Source organism: Cucumis sativus, chromosome 1 (genome assembly GCF_000004075.3).
Source record: "Cucumis sativus cultivar 9930 chromosome 1, Cucumber_9930_V3, whole genome shotgun sequence".
In the NCBI taxonomy this organism is placed as follows: Eukaryota; Viridiplantae; Streptophyta; class Magnoliopsida; order Cucurbitales; family Cucurbitaceae; genus Cucumis; species Cucumis sativus.
The window spans coordinates 13,283,189-13,299,094 of record NC_026655.2 but is presented as its reverse complement, the minus strand read 5'-3'; the positions used below and the strand labels follow the sequence as shown (position 1 = coordinate 13,299,094).

Sequence of the window (15,906 nt, the reverse complement as noted above, 5' to 3'; positions counted from 1 at the left end):
TCGACTCAAAATAGTTTAAAATACACTAATTTAAATAATTAAAAGAGGAGACCATTAAAATAAATTGGCTAAAAAAGAAAGAAAGAAATTATGTTTGTACTGATTATGTATAGGCGGGAGTATTTTATAAGTTGGCTAAAAGAAATACATATAGTTAAAGAGTTGTGTAATTAATCAAATTTTATTAAATTTGGTTAGAGTGTTTTAAATAAGTTTGTAAGTTAGGGAATGAGTATTATTTTGTTTAGGATGATAATACTATAAATAGATAAAAGGTTTATTAAGTTTAAACCATTTTCCATTTTGAATCAAACAATTGAAGCATAATGCTAGCACTTTTGAATAAAATAGTAATATAATGTAATTAAAAATCTATATTTACATCGAACATTTTAATAGTAATAAAAAAAAGAAGATAAATATTTGATATCATTAAGGATGAAGTGATTCGTAGTTGGTATCCAAAATGGCAATAATGGTGTACTCTCAATTTGTTCCTAAACTTAGATACCTTAACTGAAAAGTAAACGGCCGTTTGTAAAGAAACCGGCGGTTTCCCTGCAAAAGCCCACAGGCTGTCCCTACCTTTCTTCTCCACGTCACCACTCCGATTCCCTTCACCGAGCTAACTCACTCCCCAACCCGTTTCCGTCCCGTTCAGTTTTTTCCTCTATAAAACCAAGCTCTCCTTAATTCTATTCCTCGCTTTCTTCAACACAACACACTTTCCAGACTCTTCCTTCTTCTTCTTCTTCTTCTTCTTCTTCTTCTCTCCATTTGCGCCTTTCTTTGAACTTCAACTCAATACTTCTTCTCTTCTCTCTGTTTCAATCTCCTTCCGCTGTGGTATATACTATTTCATTCTTGCATTTCTACTCTTTTCGTTCATGTCTTTGTTTTGTATGTTTCATCAATCGTATCGTCAATTTGTTTGATGATTGGTTTCATTTTGGATTATGTTGTGTTTCGTTCATCCTCGTGGTGCTGTTTTTGTTTAGTGATTGAGGTTTGCGTGTAGGTCGATGGAGCATTTTCAGAACGACGATCTTGAGTATATTGTGGATGATTATTATGAAGTCGATGATTTTGACGACGGTTCTGTTTTATCTGATGATGAATTTCATACTAATAAGAATACGGAGCACGTCGACTCCGACTTTGAGGACGATATTGATACAGTCAGTAATTGTTACTTCTCTGTCAATTAAACTTTTCTTCTGTTGTACTGATAGCCGTTATGAATTGTTTTGATTTTATAGACGACACCGAGGACGGATACCTCTGCTTTGGATTTTAGGAATGGGAAAGATATCCAGGGAATTCCTTGGGAGAGGTTCACCTTTACCAGGGATAATTATCGGGAAAATCGTTTGAGCCAGTACAGGAACTATGAGAGTCTGTCGAGTTCTCGAGCGGAACTGGAAAAGGTGACTTTCCCTACGTTAATTTTCATTACCCTGTATTTTCTGGCGTGTTGCTTAAGTAATTTAAGCTTTAGGCAGAGTGTTTTTGCTTGCAATTAGTAAATTTTGCTTCGAGTTTTGCATTTTTTTCAATCTGTTCGTCTTTGGCAGGAATGCTTGCAAGTGGAGAAGGGGAATAGTTTTTATGATTTCCAGTTCAATACGAGGCTTGTTAAATCAACAATTGTTCATTTTCAGGTATAGACTTTATGAGCCTTTTTTTTTTTATTTAAGATGAGGGTTTGTGTTTCATTTATACGGATTTAAGACCCCGTCCATCCCTCAAGAAGTAATTAGTTATCGTAGAAATCAAGAACCGAACTCCTAAATTAGAAGGGCTGAAATCTACTAAATGGAATTATTTTATTGGACCATCCTACGCATTTACTTTCCCCCAAATTTTTAGAAATTTTCATTTCATCGAATTCATAGTCCATTAATTCAATATTAGATTCATTGTAGGTTTTGTGCACTAGATGCACGTTTCATCACCATATATGATAAATGATTGGTTCTAGTTGGTCATCGTAGACCTCATTTCTTACAAGCTATGCAATTGTCCGAAGTCGTATTTACTAAATCTCTGCGCCTGGTCAAGACACGTTCTTGGTTTACAGTCTCTTGATCATAATATTACAACCATCATTAGCATTGTAGTTTTGCAGGTTTTATATATGTTATTATCCTTTATGGATCTGTTTATAAATGATTCTAGCTCTATGTCCTGATCATACGTTTTGAGGTATGAAGTCCAAAATTCTTTTTATGTTGACTCCATTTTACAACTTGTTCATTTGCGATGAATTAAATTGCCCAATACTAACTAACTTTGAAAAGTCTTTCAGCTAAAAATTATGGTCCCGTGAGGCCACGATTCAGTGCTTGTTCAGGCATGCAATTGCTGATCTAATTTTTGTAATCTGGATGCTTTGTTTACCTGTTAAGCTATAATTATGGATGACGGTGCCCATTTCTCTTACAATTATATAATTTCAATGTAACCTCTGAAATTTTGAAATGCCGCTCTTGATATACTTAGACAGAGTAGAATACTTTTTGTTATTTTATAGATATATGATTGGTGCCTGCTTTGTTTTATGGTTTTGCTACCATATCTTGGACAGTATATAGTTTACTTTTAAAAGCTTATACCGAGGATGCAATCATCAATATGTATCAGACATCATTTACCTAGTACCTTTGATCATCGGAATTACATCCTACTAATGTTAGTTTCTTCCTGAGGATGTTAGTCTTTTTTACCAGAAAGTGCAACCATTTTATTGTTACTTTTAATTTTCTTGGACATACCTTCTTGGTCTGGAGTTCTCTCTTACATATTTCTGAGACAAATGACAACTGGGGAATCCCACGTTTATTTTATTTCTTTGTAATTTTTGTTGCAAATACGTTTTCTCATCAGGGTGTTAAATACAACTTTATCACTTTAACCTATCTGTGGCATTTAGGAATGCTATTTCTGTTTATTTCAGCCTTTAAAGCAGACTGGAAATTATATCTGAGCAGCTGCCAGGACGTTTTTATATGGTACGAGAGGAAAATATATGAACATTTAAGACACCTCTGTAGCAACCTGTGATTCAAGTAGATTTTGGCCTTTTGAGGCTAATTTAATTGAAATCCTCTAATGAAATTTATTCCTGATAATTACTAGATTTTCATCAATTGAATGTGAGTTTTTATTAGTTGACTTTCTTGTGCTTTTTCTCTTATACTCTGTTTTCATGATATTTTATTTGTTAGTTGAATTACGCTTTTGATTGTTATATTTTTTAGAACATGAATAATTATACTTGTCCTGAAGTTGTACCTTGTAATGTGGGTGTGGTCACGGGATTCTTTTCAGTCAACTTTTTCAATTATTTATTTGTTTTCTTTTTTTAGAGTACCTTCTATTTCTTTTATGTCTGTCTACAGAGTAGTCACTGTCAGTTGTCTGCTGGTCTGGGCATTCGTTATGGAGCTTAGTTCTGTGCCTATGTTATTTGCCCTGCATTTTGATAGCCTTATTAGCATTCTCTATTTATCTAATTCTACCTGCTGTACACTCTAAATAGCCCAACTTGTGGTCCCAGTTCAATTCTCTTTTACAGTTTGTGAAGTCTGAAAATCATAAACACCTAAACCCACTTCTTCTTCAGCGAGACTCTCTCACTTTTCCTCATTGCCTTCTTGTTCAAAAATATTTTTCTTTATCTTCTGAGCATTCATATTTGTTCATGCACCTAAATCACATCATTGGAGGATAGAGTTGAAGGTATTACCTTTCAACTGCTGTTGGCGGCAGCTACTTTTGCTTCTGGATTTTATTGCTTACGAGTTTTTTAATTCAAGGGGCACCTTATAATGCACATCCCTAAAGCCAAAATGAAATCATTGCATTTGCATGTTGTGTCATGTGTGTGAGAGACAGTGAAAAGAGAGTGAAATAAGAGAGAGAGAAGAGTGTGAATTTATGTCTTGATTTAAAATATTTAAATGTCGTCTTCTAATGACAATAACTGACTTGTTTGTTCCTACCTTGCAGCTAAGAAATCTCTTGTGGGCAACTTCTAAGCATGATGTATACCTTATGCAAAACTACTCAGTAATGCATTGGTCTTCATTGCTTCGGAGAGGCAAAGAAGTACTCAATGTGGCTAAACCAATTGTTCCCACTTTGGTATGTACATGTACTCATTAAGCTGGCCCAGGGTGCTTAAAGTTTTGTTTTGATAATAAATTAGTTACTTTACTTATAATGGGTCCATCTTGATGATCTCTTGAACAGAAACGCCCTGGACTCTCATCCCAGTCATTGTCCAGAGTGCAGATAAGTACAATGACAGTGAAGGAGAACTTAATCGTGGCAGGTGGTTTTCAAGGAGAACTAATTTGCAAGGTGTGGAGATTTTTATAAGCCATTTACGTATCAATGGGGTTTTCAAATATCTAATTCACTTTTTCCCTCATGGTGCAGTACTTGGATCATCCCGGAGTTGCATTTTGCACCAAAATGACAACAGAAGAAAATGCAATTACAAACGCTGTTGATATATTTCATAATCAAGAGTAAGTTTCATCCCATCAAAGGCGATGGAGTTTCATATTTTGATTGCCTCAGGGCATACAACCTTATGGTGCCCTTTTCTTTTCAGTGGTGCATTGAGGGTCGTCGCAGCAAATAATGATGCAAAAGTTAGGATTTTCGATGCCAAGACTTTCACCTGCCTCAATGGCTTCACCTTCGGCTGGTCTGTGAATGTAAGTGATGCAAACTCAACAACACCACCATATAATGTTTCACAATTGACGATTCATTTATCATATTCTGATTGCTTTACTTCCTTTTCTTAATTTTGGCTCTTGTTTTTACAGAACACTGCTGTTAGTCCAGATGGAAAGATGCTTGCAGTGCTTGGAGACAGCACAGATTGTCTGCTTGCAGATGCCAATTCTGGCAAAGTAAGTATCCTCCAAGCTTTTCTACTGATGCGTGAACACTATATCTTGTCTCGGATATTGTTAAATTTGTAAATGTTGACGGTATTCCATTGGAACAACAGGTGATAGAGAGCCTGAAAGGGCACTTGGATTACTCATTTGCTTCCGCTTGGCACCCTGATGGACGCATATTGGCAACTGGGAACCAAGACAGGACTTGCAGGCTGTGGGACATAAGGAATACATCCAAGTCCTTAGCAGTACTCAAGGGAAGAATGGGAGCAATCAGGTGTGTGAAGTTCAGTTCTGACGGTAAATTCTTGTCGACAGCGGAGCCTGCAGATTTTGTCCATATCTACGAAAGTCACACAGGTTACAAACAAGCACAAGAAATTGATCTGTTTGGTGAAATTGCTGGAATATCCTTTAGTCCCGACACAGAAGCTCTATTCATTGGTGTCGCTGATCGAACCTATGGTAGTGTATTAGAGTTCAACAAACGACATCATAATAAGTACATAGATTCCATCTTCTAGACAAGTGAGAAGAATGGTTAAACAATGGTCCAAAATGAAGCAAAAAGAAGAAGCAGATGCTGCTGACTGATTAATTGATGGAATTTGTATATAAGAAAATAAATATGTATTTGGTTCCTTTTCCAGTTCATGTGTTTAAGTGTTTGAAGTGTTGAATGTAGCAAAGCGAGCAGCAGATTTTGGTTGATGATGATGATGATGGTGATGTCTACAGAAATTGAGAGTAAAGAAGCAGGCACCATAACCATTACAATGTCTCTATTATATGTAATTGTAATTGGATTTTGAAGGTCATCTTCATCAAGGTGGTGGAAAGAGTAGAAAGAAAAAAAAGAGAGGTCTGCCTGAAGTTTTCCTTTTTAGTAAATACTTTGGGTGTTGGGAGTGCTTTGCATCTTTTGACCTCGTTCCTGTTGTTGCTGTCTTGTGTGTCATGTTGGGCGTTGGAATGAATATGGTCAGTCCATTTTGAACAGATTGGTTCCATTCATTTCATTCCTTATATATATATATATATTTATTTCAATTTGTATAGAATATTTTCAAATGGTCTTTTCCTTTCTCTTATCTGACTTGATATTTCTTTCCCTGTTGGAGGAAATTCATTATGTAGATAGGCTATTTGTTTCTAGTGTTCGCTTGTTTGGCTTGAGAAGTCTCAAGGATTTAGTTTGACAACAAGCTTGAGAAGTGTAAGGATTTATTCTGAGAAGTTTGAATGTAATTAGATTACTATAAAGATTGGATTAAAAACCTAGGTCGTTGATTATATTACAATTTTTTCTTGTATCGATGGTAGTGTTGCATTAGCTTCCAGATGGTTAATGGTATAAAGAAATACGAGCAATGGCATGCAAGATTTCATCCGTAATGAGTTTAAAGTTGCAAAAACGGCATCGTTGGAAAATGATCTCAAAATGGTAGGAGTATGGATGTTCTGTCCAAAGGTGTACAAGGTTTAAACAGGTTGTTCCCTGCACGAGACAAGAATGTTATGATTAAAGTGGTAGGCCTGGCAGTTCAGAATTACAACAGTGTGCTGCTTCAAATTAATGACAAAAATTAAAAAAAGGAGAAACAAAGAAGTGCTTAAAATTTGTGAATGTGGATTGTGATATGTGTTTAACAGAAGAAGCAGAATTTGGGAGAAAAGATTTACTGACTGCAGTAAATTCTTTATTTCTGTATGTCAAGGATATTTACATCAACCAAACTTGGTATTTATAGATGCTTGGCAGCAACTGATAACTGTCTAACAGATTAACTAATACAACAGAAAATAACAGATTAACTAATACAACAGAAAATAACAGTCTAACTACTTTTATTGTTAATACTCCCCCTCAAGTTGGACGATGAATGTCTTTCATTCCCAACTTGGATATATGTATGTTTAAGGTAGATGAAGGTAGTGCTTTAGTGAACATATCAGCTAGTTGTAGGCTAGTGTTGATAGGTAAAACCTTTAGAAATCCTTCAACTATTTTGTCTCGAACAAAATGACAATCAATTTCTATGTGTTTTGTCCGTTCATGAAATGTTGGATTCGAAGCAATAGCAATGGCTGCTTGATTATCACAGAAAACAGTGGTTGGCATCAAGGTCTTTATTTTAAAATCAGTAAGGAGCTGTGTGATCCATACTAGCTCACTGGTGACTGATGCTAAGGCTCTATATTCAGCTTCTGCAGAGGACCTTGAGACGGTTGGTTGTTTCTTAGATTTCCAGGAGATGATGGAATCCCCTAGGAAGATGCAGAACCCTGTGACCGATCTTCTAGTGTCAAGGCACGATCCCCAATCAGCATCAACGAAGGCTTTTAAGTGAAACGAATCAATAGGTTTTATTAAAACACCTTGTCCTGGGGAACCTTTGAGGTACTTCAATAGGTGATGAGCAGCATCTAGGTGATGTTTAGTAGGTTTGTGCAGAAATTGGCTTAAGCAGTGAACAGAGAAGTAAATATCAGGTCTGGATATTTGTAAGTATATCAGTATGCCAATTAATCTTCTATAGCAAGTGGCGTCTTCCTCAGTCAGTTGTTCTCCTTCAGATTTACATAGCTTCAGATTAGGATCTATAGGTGCTACAACTGGTTTAGAACCAAGAAAACCAGTATCTTCTAGGATTTGAAGACAATATTTTCTTTGGGAGAGCATAAGTCCTCGTTCAGATCTTGATAATTCTAGACCCAAGAAGTATCTTGCTTGTCCTAGGTCCTTTAATTTGAAGTGTGCCTTCAAAGAATCTTTGACTGAGTTGATATTCGAAGGAGAGTAGTCCTGTTAGTATAATATGTCATCAACATATACTAATAATGCTACAAAGGTGCTTCCATTCCCCTTAGTAAATAAGGAGTAATCAGCCTTGGATTGGATGAAACCATGTGAGGATATTGCTGTTGCAAATTTTAGGAACCATTGCCTTGATGCTTGTTTAAGACCGTAAATGGACTTATTTAGCTTACAAGCCAATTTCTCTCATTTGTCTGGTACTTGAGAGACTTGATAACCCAATGGTAGGGTCATGTGCACTTCTTCAAATAAGTCTCCATTGAGGAAGGCATTATTTATGTCCATTTGGCTAATGGACCAATTATAGGATGTGGCAAGAGCTAAGAATATCTTCACAGTGCTTATTTTCGCCACTGGTGAAAAGGTATCCAAAAAATCAATTCCCTCTTGTTGGTTATAGCCCTTTGCTACAAGTCTTGCCTTGTATCTATCAATGGTACCATCCGGTTTGCACTTTACTTTGTACACCCATTTGCTGCCAACGGTGTGATGATCCTTTGGAATGGATACAATTGTCCATGTATTGGTTCTTTCCATGGCTTCTATTTCCTCAGCCATAGCTTTTCTCCAAGTCTGATGTTTCACGGCTTGGTGATAATATGTGGGTTCATAGATGGAGGTAACATTGAACATATAGTTCTTATGGTGTTGGGAATAGGCATTATAGGAGAGGTATTGGTTAAGGGGAAAGGGAGTTGAATTTTGGGAGGTGAGGTTGCAATGGAAGTCTTTTAGGTAAGATGGTGGGTGGTGTGGTCGGAGGATTTTCTGGTCATGATGGGAATTGGTTCTTGGTCAGTGTTACTGGTTTCTTCTGAGTTACTGATATGTGGATTTTGATCATCAACACCGTGGCTGTCTTCAGGGCTATCCTCTGTCGTAGGTCTTGCATCAATACTATCTTCCTTTTCTAGGCAATCAAATAGAGGGCATGGTATGACGAATTGCTCAAGGAAGTCATGGGAGATCGGAATGTCCTTTTCTTTGATAGAATGAAAGGGAAATAGTTCTTCAAAGAATAGGACATCCCTAGATATAAAGAACTTTCTCTTGGCTATGTCATATAATCTGTATCCTTTGATGCCTGGTGGGAACCCCATAAAAACACAAGGTTGTGCTCTAGGATCAAACTTAGATCTGTTTACTGAGGGGGTAGAGGCATAGGCAAGACACCCGAAGGTCTTAATGATGTTGTAATCTGCTTTCTTCTTGAATAGAGCAGCAAAGGGAGTGTTATTTGATAGTAATACCATAGGCGTTCTGTTGATCAAGTATGCAGCACTCAGAACACATTCTCCCCAAAAGATAAGAGGAACCTTTGATTGGAACATCAATGCTCTTGCTACGTTAAGAAGGTGTTGGTGTTTTCTTTCCACTACTGAATTTTGTTGAGGAGTGTAAGCACACGAGAATTGATGAGTTGTTCCAGTTTTGGCAAAAAGATCCCTGAAATTCAACTCAGGAGCATTGTCAGATCGAAAGACCTTGATGACTTTTGAAAATTGGGTTTCAATTAACTTGAAAAATCTAGGAATAACTTGTAGGATATCACTCTTATGTTTCAAAAGATATACCCAAGTGTATCTAGATTTATCATCTACAATGGTGGCAAAATATGAATGACCAGCATGTGTTGGGGTTTTGAAAGGACCCCATATGTCACAATGTATAAGATCAAATATATTTTCAGCAATGTTATTCAATATAGGAAAAGAGAGACGTTTTTGTTTAGCTAAGGGACAAATATGGCAGACTTCTTTACAATTTGGAAAGTCAGAAATTTCTATCATCTTAGCTAACTCATTTATTCTGCTGATAGAGGGATGTCCCATCCGTTTATGCCACATAGAGGCCGAGACTTTACACATTAGTGCAGTGTGCTGAATGCAATTAACTCTTTCACTTTTCATTCTGAGTAGGTAGAGCCCATTAGTTAATTCAGCCTTCCCAATCGTTTTCAAAAGCCACTTGTCCTGAATAAGACAATTAGAATCAGCAAATGATATGGCAAATTTGTCATCCTTGAGGAGAGTACTTACTGACAGCAGGTTATACTTGAAGTCAGGAATATAAAGTACATCTTTCAGGACTAGATCATTTGATATGAAAACATCTCCTATATGCTCAACCTTTAGACGAGTCTTAGTGGGCAAAATAACAAACATATTCTGGGCGCTATAGAGATTTGTAAACATAAACTTGTCATGGCAAATATGTGAGGAAGCACCAGAGTCAATGATCCATGTTAAGGGATCATTGAGTGAGTTAGAGAGGCAAGTACCTGCTATGTGTGTAGTCTCATTTTTGAAATTCTCACCATTTTGAGGTGTGTTGAGATGAGTTTGAAGCATGTCCAGAAGCTGTGTATATTGATCACTGTTGAGACTAGCAAAAAAGGCAGATTGATTCCTCTTAGAAACTTCTATCACTTTGTCATTTCCATCTTGGATTGTGTTGTCCTGTCTTTGATGGACAGAATTATTGCTGTTGGCAAGTCTATGTCCGGGTGGGTAGCCATGTAACTTGTAGCATTTGTCAGCAGTGTGTCCTTTATAGCCACAGTTGGAGCATATAGGTCTTGTATCTTTCTTCTTGGATTTATCAGAAGAAAATCTTCTTTCAGAGTTAGCCATCAATGTGATGCTCTCAATGGAGGGTGAAGATCCAATGGATCTTTGTCTTTCTTCTTGGATGATTAGAGAAAAGACTCTATTTATGGGAGGTAAAGGATCAATCAACAAAATTTGGGCTCTAATTTGCGAATAGGATTCATTTAATCCCATGAGAAAGATCATTACGAATTCTGCGTTCAAGAAATCGATCATTTTCTTTGATCCTTCACAAGTGCATTCATCCATGGGACGATATTCCACAAGTTCCTGCCATATAGTGGTGATTTTTGCATAGTATATTTCAACTGATAAACTTCCTTGTGTAGTGGTTACTAGGTCCTTTCGTAACTGGTATATGTGAGGTCCATTGGACTGTTTGTACCTTTCTTTCAATTCATCCCATATTTCCTTTACGTTTCCATTATAAACGAGGTTTGCTGCTATCTCTTTTGAAATAGAGTTGATAATCCAAGAAGCTATCACATCATTGTTGCATTTCCAAGCGGATAATAGATTACCTTCTGAAGGTTTCTTGATCAGGCCGGTGATGAACCCAACTTTGTTCTTTCCAGATAAGGCCAGCATCATTGCTCTACTCCATGATGAGTAGTTGTTCGATCCTGCCAATGGTGTAGAAACAAGGTTGGTGGTTGGAGTGATGGAATGATGAAGCATGAAGGGATTTAGTTGGGCGTCAAGATCAGAAGAGGTAATCGGAACTGAGTAGTTGGAGCTGCCGGACGTCGAACTCTCAGGTGTCGTCATTACTGTAGACTGCACGAGGGTAAAGGACGTTCGGGTTTTATTCTGCAACTCTTCTTTGCGGAAATCGCTCTGATACCATAACAGAAGAAGCAGAATTTGGGAGAAAAGATTTACTGACTGCAGTAAATTCTTTATTTCTGTATGTCAAGGATATTTACATCAACCAAGCTTGGTATTTATAGATGCTTGGTAGCAACGGATAACTGTATAACAGATTAACTAATACAACTAATACAACAGAAAATAACAGATTAACTAATACAACTAATACAACTGAAAATAACAGATTAACTAATACAACTAATACAACAGAAAATAAGAGTCTAACTACTTTTATTGTTAATAGTGTTGCCCATTGCCAGCTCCTCTTCTACCTGATAATTATGTTGTTAACTTACAAGAATGGTGGGTATCAATTGTTTGTTAGATCATTTTAAATATGTTCATGATCAGGAGGAGATAGGTTTCATCATACTTTTAAAAGTATAATGATGTGACTGATATACACTACAAATAGACGAGTATACATATCATTAAATCAAAGTTTTTTTGGTGTCAGGGTATTACTACTCCAATTTCTTCATTTAACGTATCATTAAATGATTTTGCGGTAAGTAATAGACGGGAGGTCGAAAATTTGGTACAAAATAAAACAAGAAAGGGGAGTTTTGTATGAGGCGGATGGTGAGTGGTTAACACGTCAGATTTCACGTGGCTGAATTTTGGAGTTGATTCTCCAAAATCAAGATTGGGCCCACAAATCCACTTTAATTTCCAATATTGGGCCGCATATATAAGGCCCACTTGAGATGTCTCCCACTTAAAAAAAAAGCCGAAAAACCAATCACCAACCCATCATATTTATTCTATATTGAAATAGGCTATAATTACCATTCATCAATTTCAAAAAAATATTAACTCATTTGGTTAAAGATATTATTTTCTTCATCAATATTATTCCAAAGTATCAAAAATAATAATAATAAAACAAAACAAAACGCTTAGAATGATTGGTGTAAAACGTTCCCAATTGATGAGCCTTACAATGGCTTTATTCACATAACATTTCCATTCTGTAAAGAGCAAGTTTCATGGTGTTCTTACTTTGGATTTTTCTTCCCATTACTGTTGAAAAAGAAATTTAAATAAATATTTTAACCTTCAAAATCTAATTGGGCATTGTGTTTGGGCTCAGTTTTGTTTGTTTTAATTTTGTCTTATATTCTTTATTTGAATGCAGAATTGATGCTGAATACATCTCTATCTCACGCCTATATCAATGTCATTCTTCTTCTTTATAATAAACTCACCCTTTTACTTTTATTATTATTAAAACAATTTTCTTTCAAAATATATATTGAATTTTGTTTTATATATTAAATTGAAAACAAACAAAGTCCTTTTGAAAAAATATATTAACCAGCTAAGAAGTTTTGGCAGCTACCTTGTAAAGAGTTACAAACTTACAGGCCACTACGTGATAAATTCTTATACTTTGGATTTATGCTCATCTATTATTTTCCATACGGAATCTAATGTTTGATATCGAAGTCGATAGTGCCATTGGTTTACGTTAGTAGTTTTATTATTTTTATGATTGTTTTTATTTAGATAGAAAATCTTAATTTATTAGTTTAATTTATGAGATCTTCAACATGTTGAATAAATGATGTAAAAGAGTCTTTGATATCAAGATAATACAGGGAGATCACTCAACAATGCTATCAAAACAAATTATTTGTCATTTGGGTGAGACTATATTTAGTCTTTCCCTATATACAACTTGATTTTAATGGTGATCAAAATTATAAACTCTTAGGTTTTGTAGAATGATTTTTATAATTAGTTTAATAAATCTTCCATTAACACTGATTAAAAGAGAATTTAAAATTAATCTCACAAACATATGGTTGTATATCAAAATAGTAAAAATATTTTTGAAGACATTCGTGGTGGTCTACAACTTGTTCTTGATCTAAATTATAAAAAACCGAAGGAGCTTCAAATGTTGGAGTTCATGAAACTATGTTTTTCTTCAATTTAAAGCATTTTTCATTCTTTTAATTTAAGCAGGAGGAGTACTTTCATTCAAATCGTTTTTGGTGGCATTACTCATTTTAGTATTTAAAAAAAGAATAATAATAAAAGGAGTAAATACAAAATTTGATGAGAGTGAAAAGATTGGTTTCATATACAATGAATGAGAATAGTAAAGTTTCTCCAAGAAAAGGGAACAAAGAAGTTAAGGCATTTTTGGTACTAAGGAAGAGGTGTGCTTTTATTAGCCACACAAATAATTGCAACTTGTCTTCAAGTAAATTAATTAGGAGTCCCAACCTTTGCCTAACAAAACACAACTTCTCAACACATCTCCTTCATTAATATTTTATTTGACTTTGAATTATTGATTGTTCAAATTCAAAACTATACTAAGTAGAACCATGATTGAAAATTTGGAAATAATTAAAGATAAAACCATATTCAATAATGTCTTACAACTCATCAATAACTCTTATCAAATTATTCTTAATTTCATGTCTAAAAAATCATTCAATTATTTCACATTCTTTACAATTTACAACCATAATATACACAAATTCACCTTTATTTTATATATCTACAAGATTTGTCCATTTTAAAATATCTTGAATTATTTATTGAACATACATTATTAATTATTATATACTATTTAAAGTTGATGTATTAGATAGACATAAACACAAACTTAAGAGTTAAGGGATAATTTCAAGTTTGGTCGTTAAGTTAGTGTTGCAAACACAACTCTAATATTACAACAAGAGTTTAACTCAATTGACATCAACATGTGTTAAGAACCAAAAAGTTAATGGTTCAAAAATTTCACTTCCATTTGAATGAAAAAAGAAAAACTCAACTTCACCATCAAACACTATTGTATATACTTGGAGTAGTGGAGGGTAATGCGGGAAAGAAAGTAGAAAAATTGAAAGAGGAAGGGAAGTAGAAGTGGGTTGTTGAGTTGAGTATAAGGGAAAGGGAAAGGGAAAGGGGTAGGAAGTGGCGTGAAGAATTGTTTAGAGTATAAATCCAAATTGTTACAAATCATTCATATCCCTTTAGAAAATGACCCTCCAACCAATCCCCTCTTTGAATCTTTCAATTCCCTCATTCTTCACATTTCAACCTTTTCTTCTTTCTTCTTCTTCTTCTTTTTTAAATAAATCTCATTTTCATCCTCATATTTTAATGGCTTATAAATCATGTAAGAGACATATTTTAGATAATAATAATTTTAGTAATTCATAATCCAAATAAAAACTGATAATTAATGTAGAGTTATCTTTATCCATGGCCTAGTAAGTATGTCTAGTATGTAATTTTATATCTCTTCTATTATTTTTTGCCATAATTACAATTGTAACAACTATAATATGGGTCTCATGTATCATTTAAATTTATTACCATCACAATCTAAAAAGAAAAATGTGTTCTCACATAGAAAAGTTATATATATATTCTTTGTAAACAATAATTGAAAAAAGAAGAAAAGAGGGGGAAAGAATTCAAAGATGGACTTTAATGATGTGTAGAAAAAGGTAGAAGGATTTGGATTTTTTTTGTAAAATTTGAAAAGACAATATAATTTATAAATGCCTGTTTGTAATTATGACTAAATATATATATATATAAGTGTGTGTGTGTTTTATTTTCAGATTAACTTAAGTTTTGTTTAATTTTATTGATTATTTTGAACTATGATTGCATATATAAAAGGCAAACCAACCCCTTCTTCTATTCCTTTTCTATTCTACATTTATTTCATTTGTTTCCCAACAAACAACAGTATTGTTGAGTGTGAGATTTACATAAACACTGTTATTAAAAAGTATGAGTGAAATGATTTATGTTAAAATGTGAATAAATAAATAAATAAAAGAAAGGTAAAGGTAAAGGTAAAGGTAAAGGTAAGGGTAAAGGAAGGGGAGGTGGGAGGAAATTAGTGGTCCGTCAACGAGAAGAAAAAAGGGGCGCGTGATGAGATTAATTAGAGAGAGAATTAAGAAAAGAAAAGAGAGATAAAGTTGTGAAAAGAAAAGCGCGTAGCAAATCTTGGACTCTTCTCCTGCTCCTCCCTGCTCCTCCTCCATCCCCACTTCTCTTTTCCTCAAAATTATATTATTATAATTTTGGGTGGGTTATTCACAAAATTTCTTCTTTTAACTAACATTGGTCAACTAAGTGGCCCATACTCTGTGTTGGTCCGAATTGAAGGCATGATTCATTGGTAGCATACAGTGGTGGAGAAGGAGCGTGGGAATGAGGAGGGCTATATAAATAAAGCAAGTTGAACCCAAAGGCGCCGAAATTGAAGCAGTTGTCTACGCCGCACCTGACCTTTGTCTATCACATTCACATTCACATTCACATTCACTTCACTTCCAAACTCCAACCACATGCTCAACTCAACTACCCCCTAACTTAAATTACTTTTTATTCTCTGCCTGCCTTCCCATCCTCCTTTCATACAACACCCCTTCCATTTTCTCACATCACCTCCTTATTCCGCCCTTTCTATTCCCCTCCTTCAAATTTACCCCTTTTTCTTTTTCTGCCTCTCCTTTTTCAGAGCTCTTACTTCCAACTTACAACAATATATCTTACTCATTTTCAACCTTCAACTTTTATTCTATTCAAAAAATATACATATAACAATTTTATGACCTTCCTTATTTGTCTACCTTTTTAATCATCCTCAATCAAAACGCCTATTATATACCAATAATTTTCACTCGTGGTTTTAATTTACAAATGT

The 15,906-nt window shown here is 34.9% G+C and overlaps 1 protein-coding gene across 3 annotated transcripts; it reads left to right on the top strand.

The window, feature by feature from the left end:
* Positions 1 to 686: 686 nt before the first annotated feature.
* Positions 687 to 5,990, top strand: LOC101222353 (uncharacterized WD repeat-containing protein C2A9.03). 3 transcript variants are annotated; one of them, XM_011651107.2, is made up of 10 exons: positions 687 to 846; positions 1,019 to 1,178; positions 1,260 to 1,427; positions 1,575 to 1,661; positions 4,012 to 4,146; positions 4,255 to 4,365; positions 4,444 to 4,535; positions 4,622 to 4,727; positions 4,842 to 4,928; positions 5,030 to 5,990. In XM_011651107.2, exons 2-10 carry the CDS (start codon positions 1,023 to 1,025, stop codon positions 5,441 to 5,443), a joined length of 1,356 nt encoding a protein of 451 aa, XP_011649409.1. In that variant the 5' UTR covers positions 687 to 846; positions 1,019 to 1,022; the 3' UTR covers positions 5,444 to 5,990. The 3 variants fall into 3 exon arrangements, with proteins under 3 accessions (XP_011649409.1, XP_031736636.1, XP_031736635.1); XM_031880776.1 differs by lacking the exon at positions 687 to 846 and adding an exon at positions 2,957 to 3,011; XM_031880775.1 differs by lacking the exon at positions 687 to 846 and having other exon boundaries at positions 1,575 to 3,011.
* The last annotated feature ends 9,916 nt before the right edge of the window (positions 5,991 to 15,906 follow it).

Bases quoted from the DNA above. Each gene is read 5' to 3' on its own strand.
- LOC101222353 (XM_011651107.2), top strand. From the start codon at position 1,023: ATGGAGCATTTTCAGAACGACGATCTTGAGTATATTGTGGATGATTAT. The intron at 1,662-4,011 runs GTATAGACTTTA...CCTACCTTGCAG, and splicing joins CAACAATTGTTCATTTTCAG to CTAAGAAATCTCTTGTGGGC. The intron at 4,366-4,443 runs GTGTGGAGATTT...CTCATGGTGCAG, and splicing joins AAGGAGAACTAATTTGCAAG to TACTTGGATCATCCCGGAGT.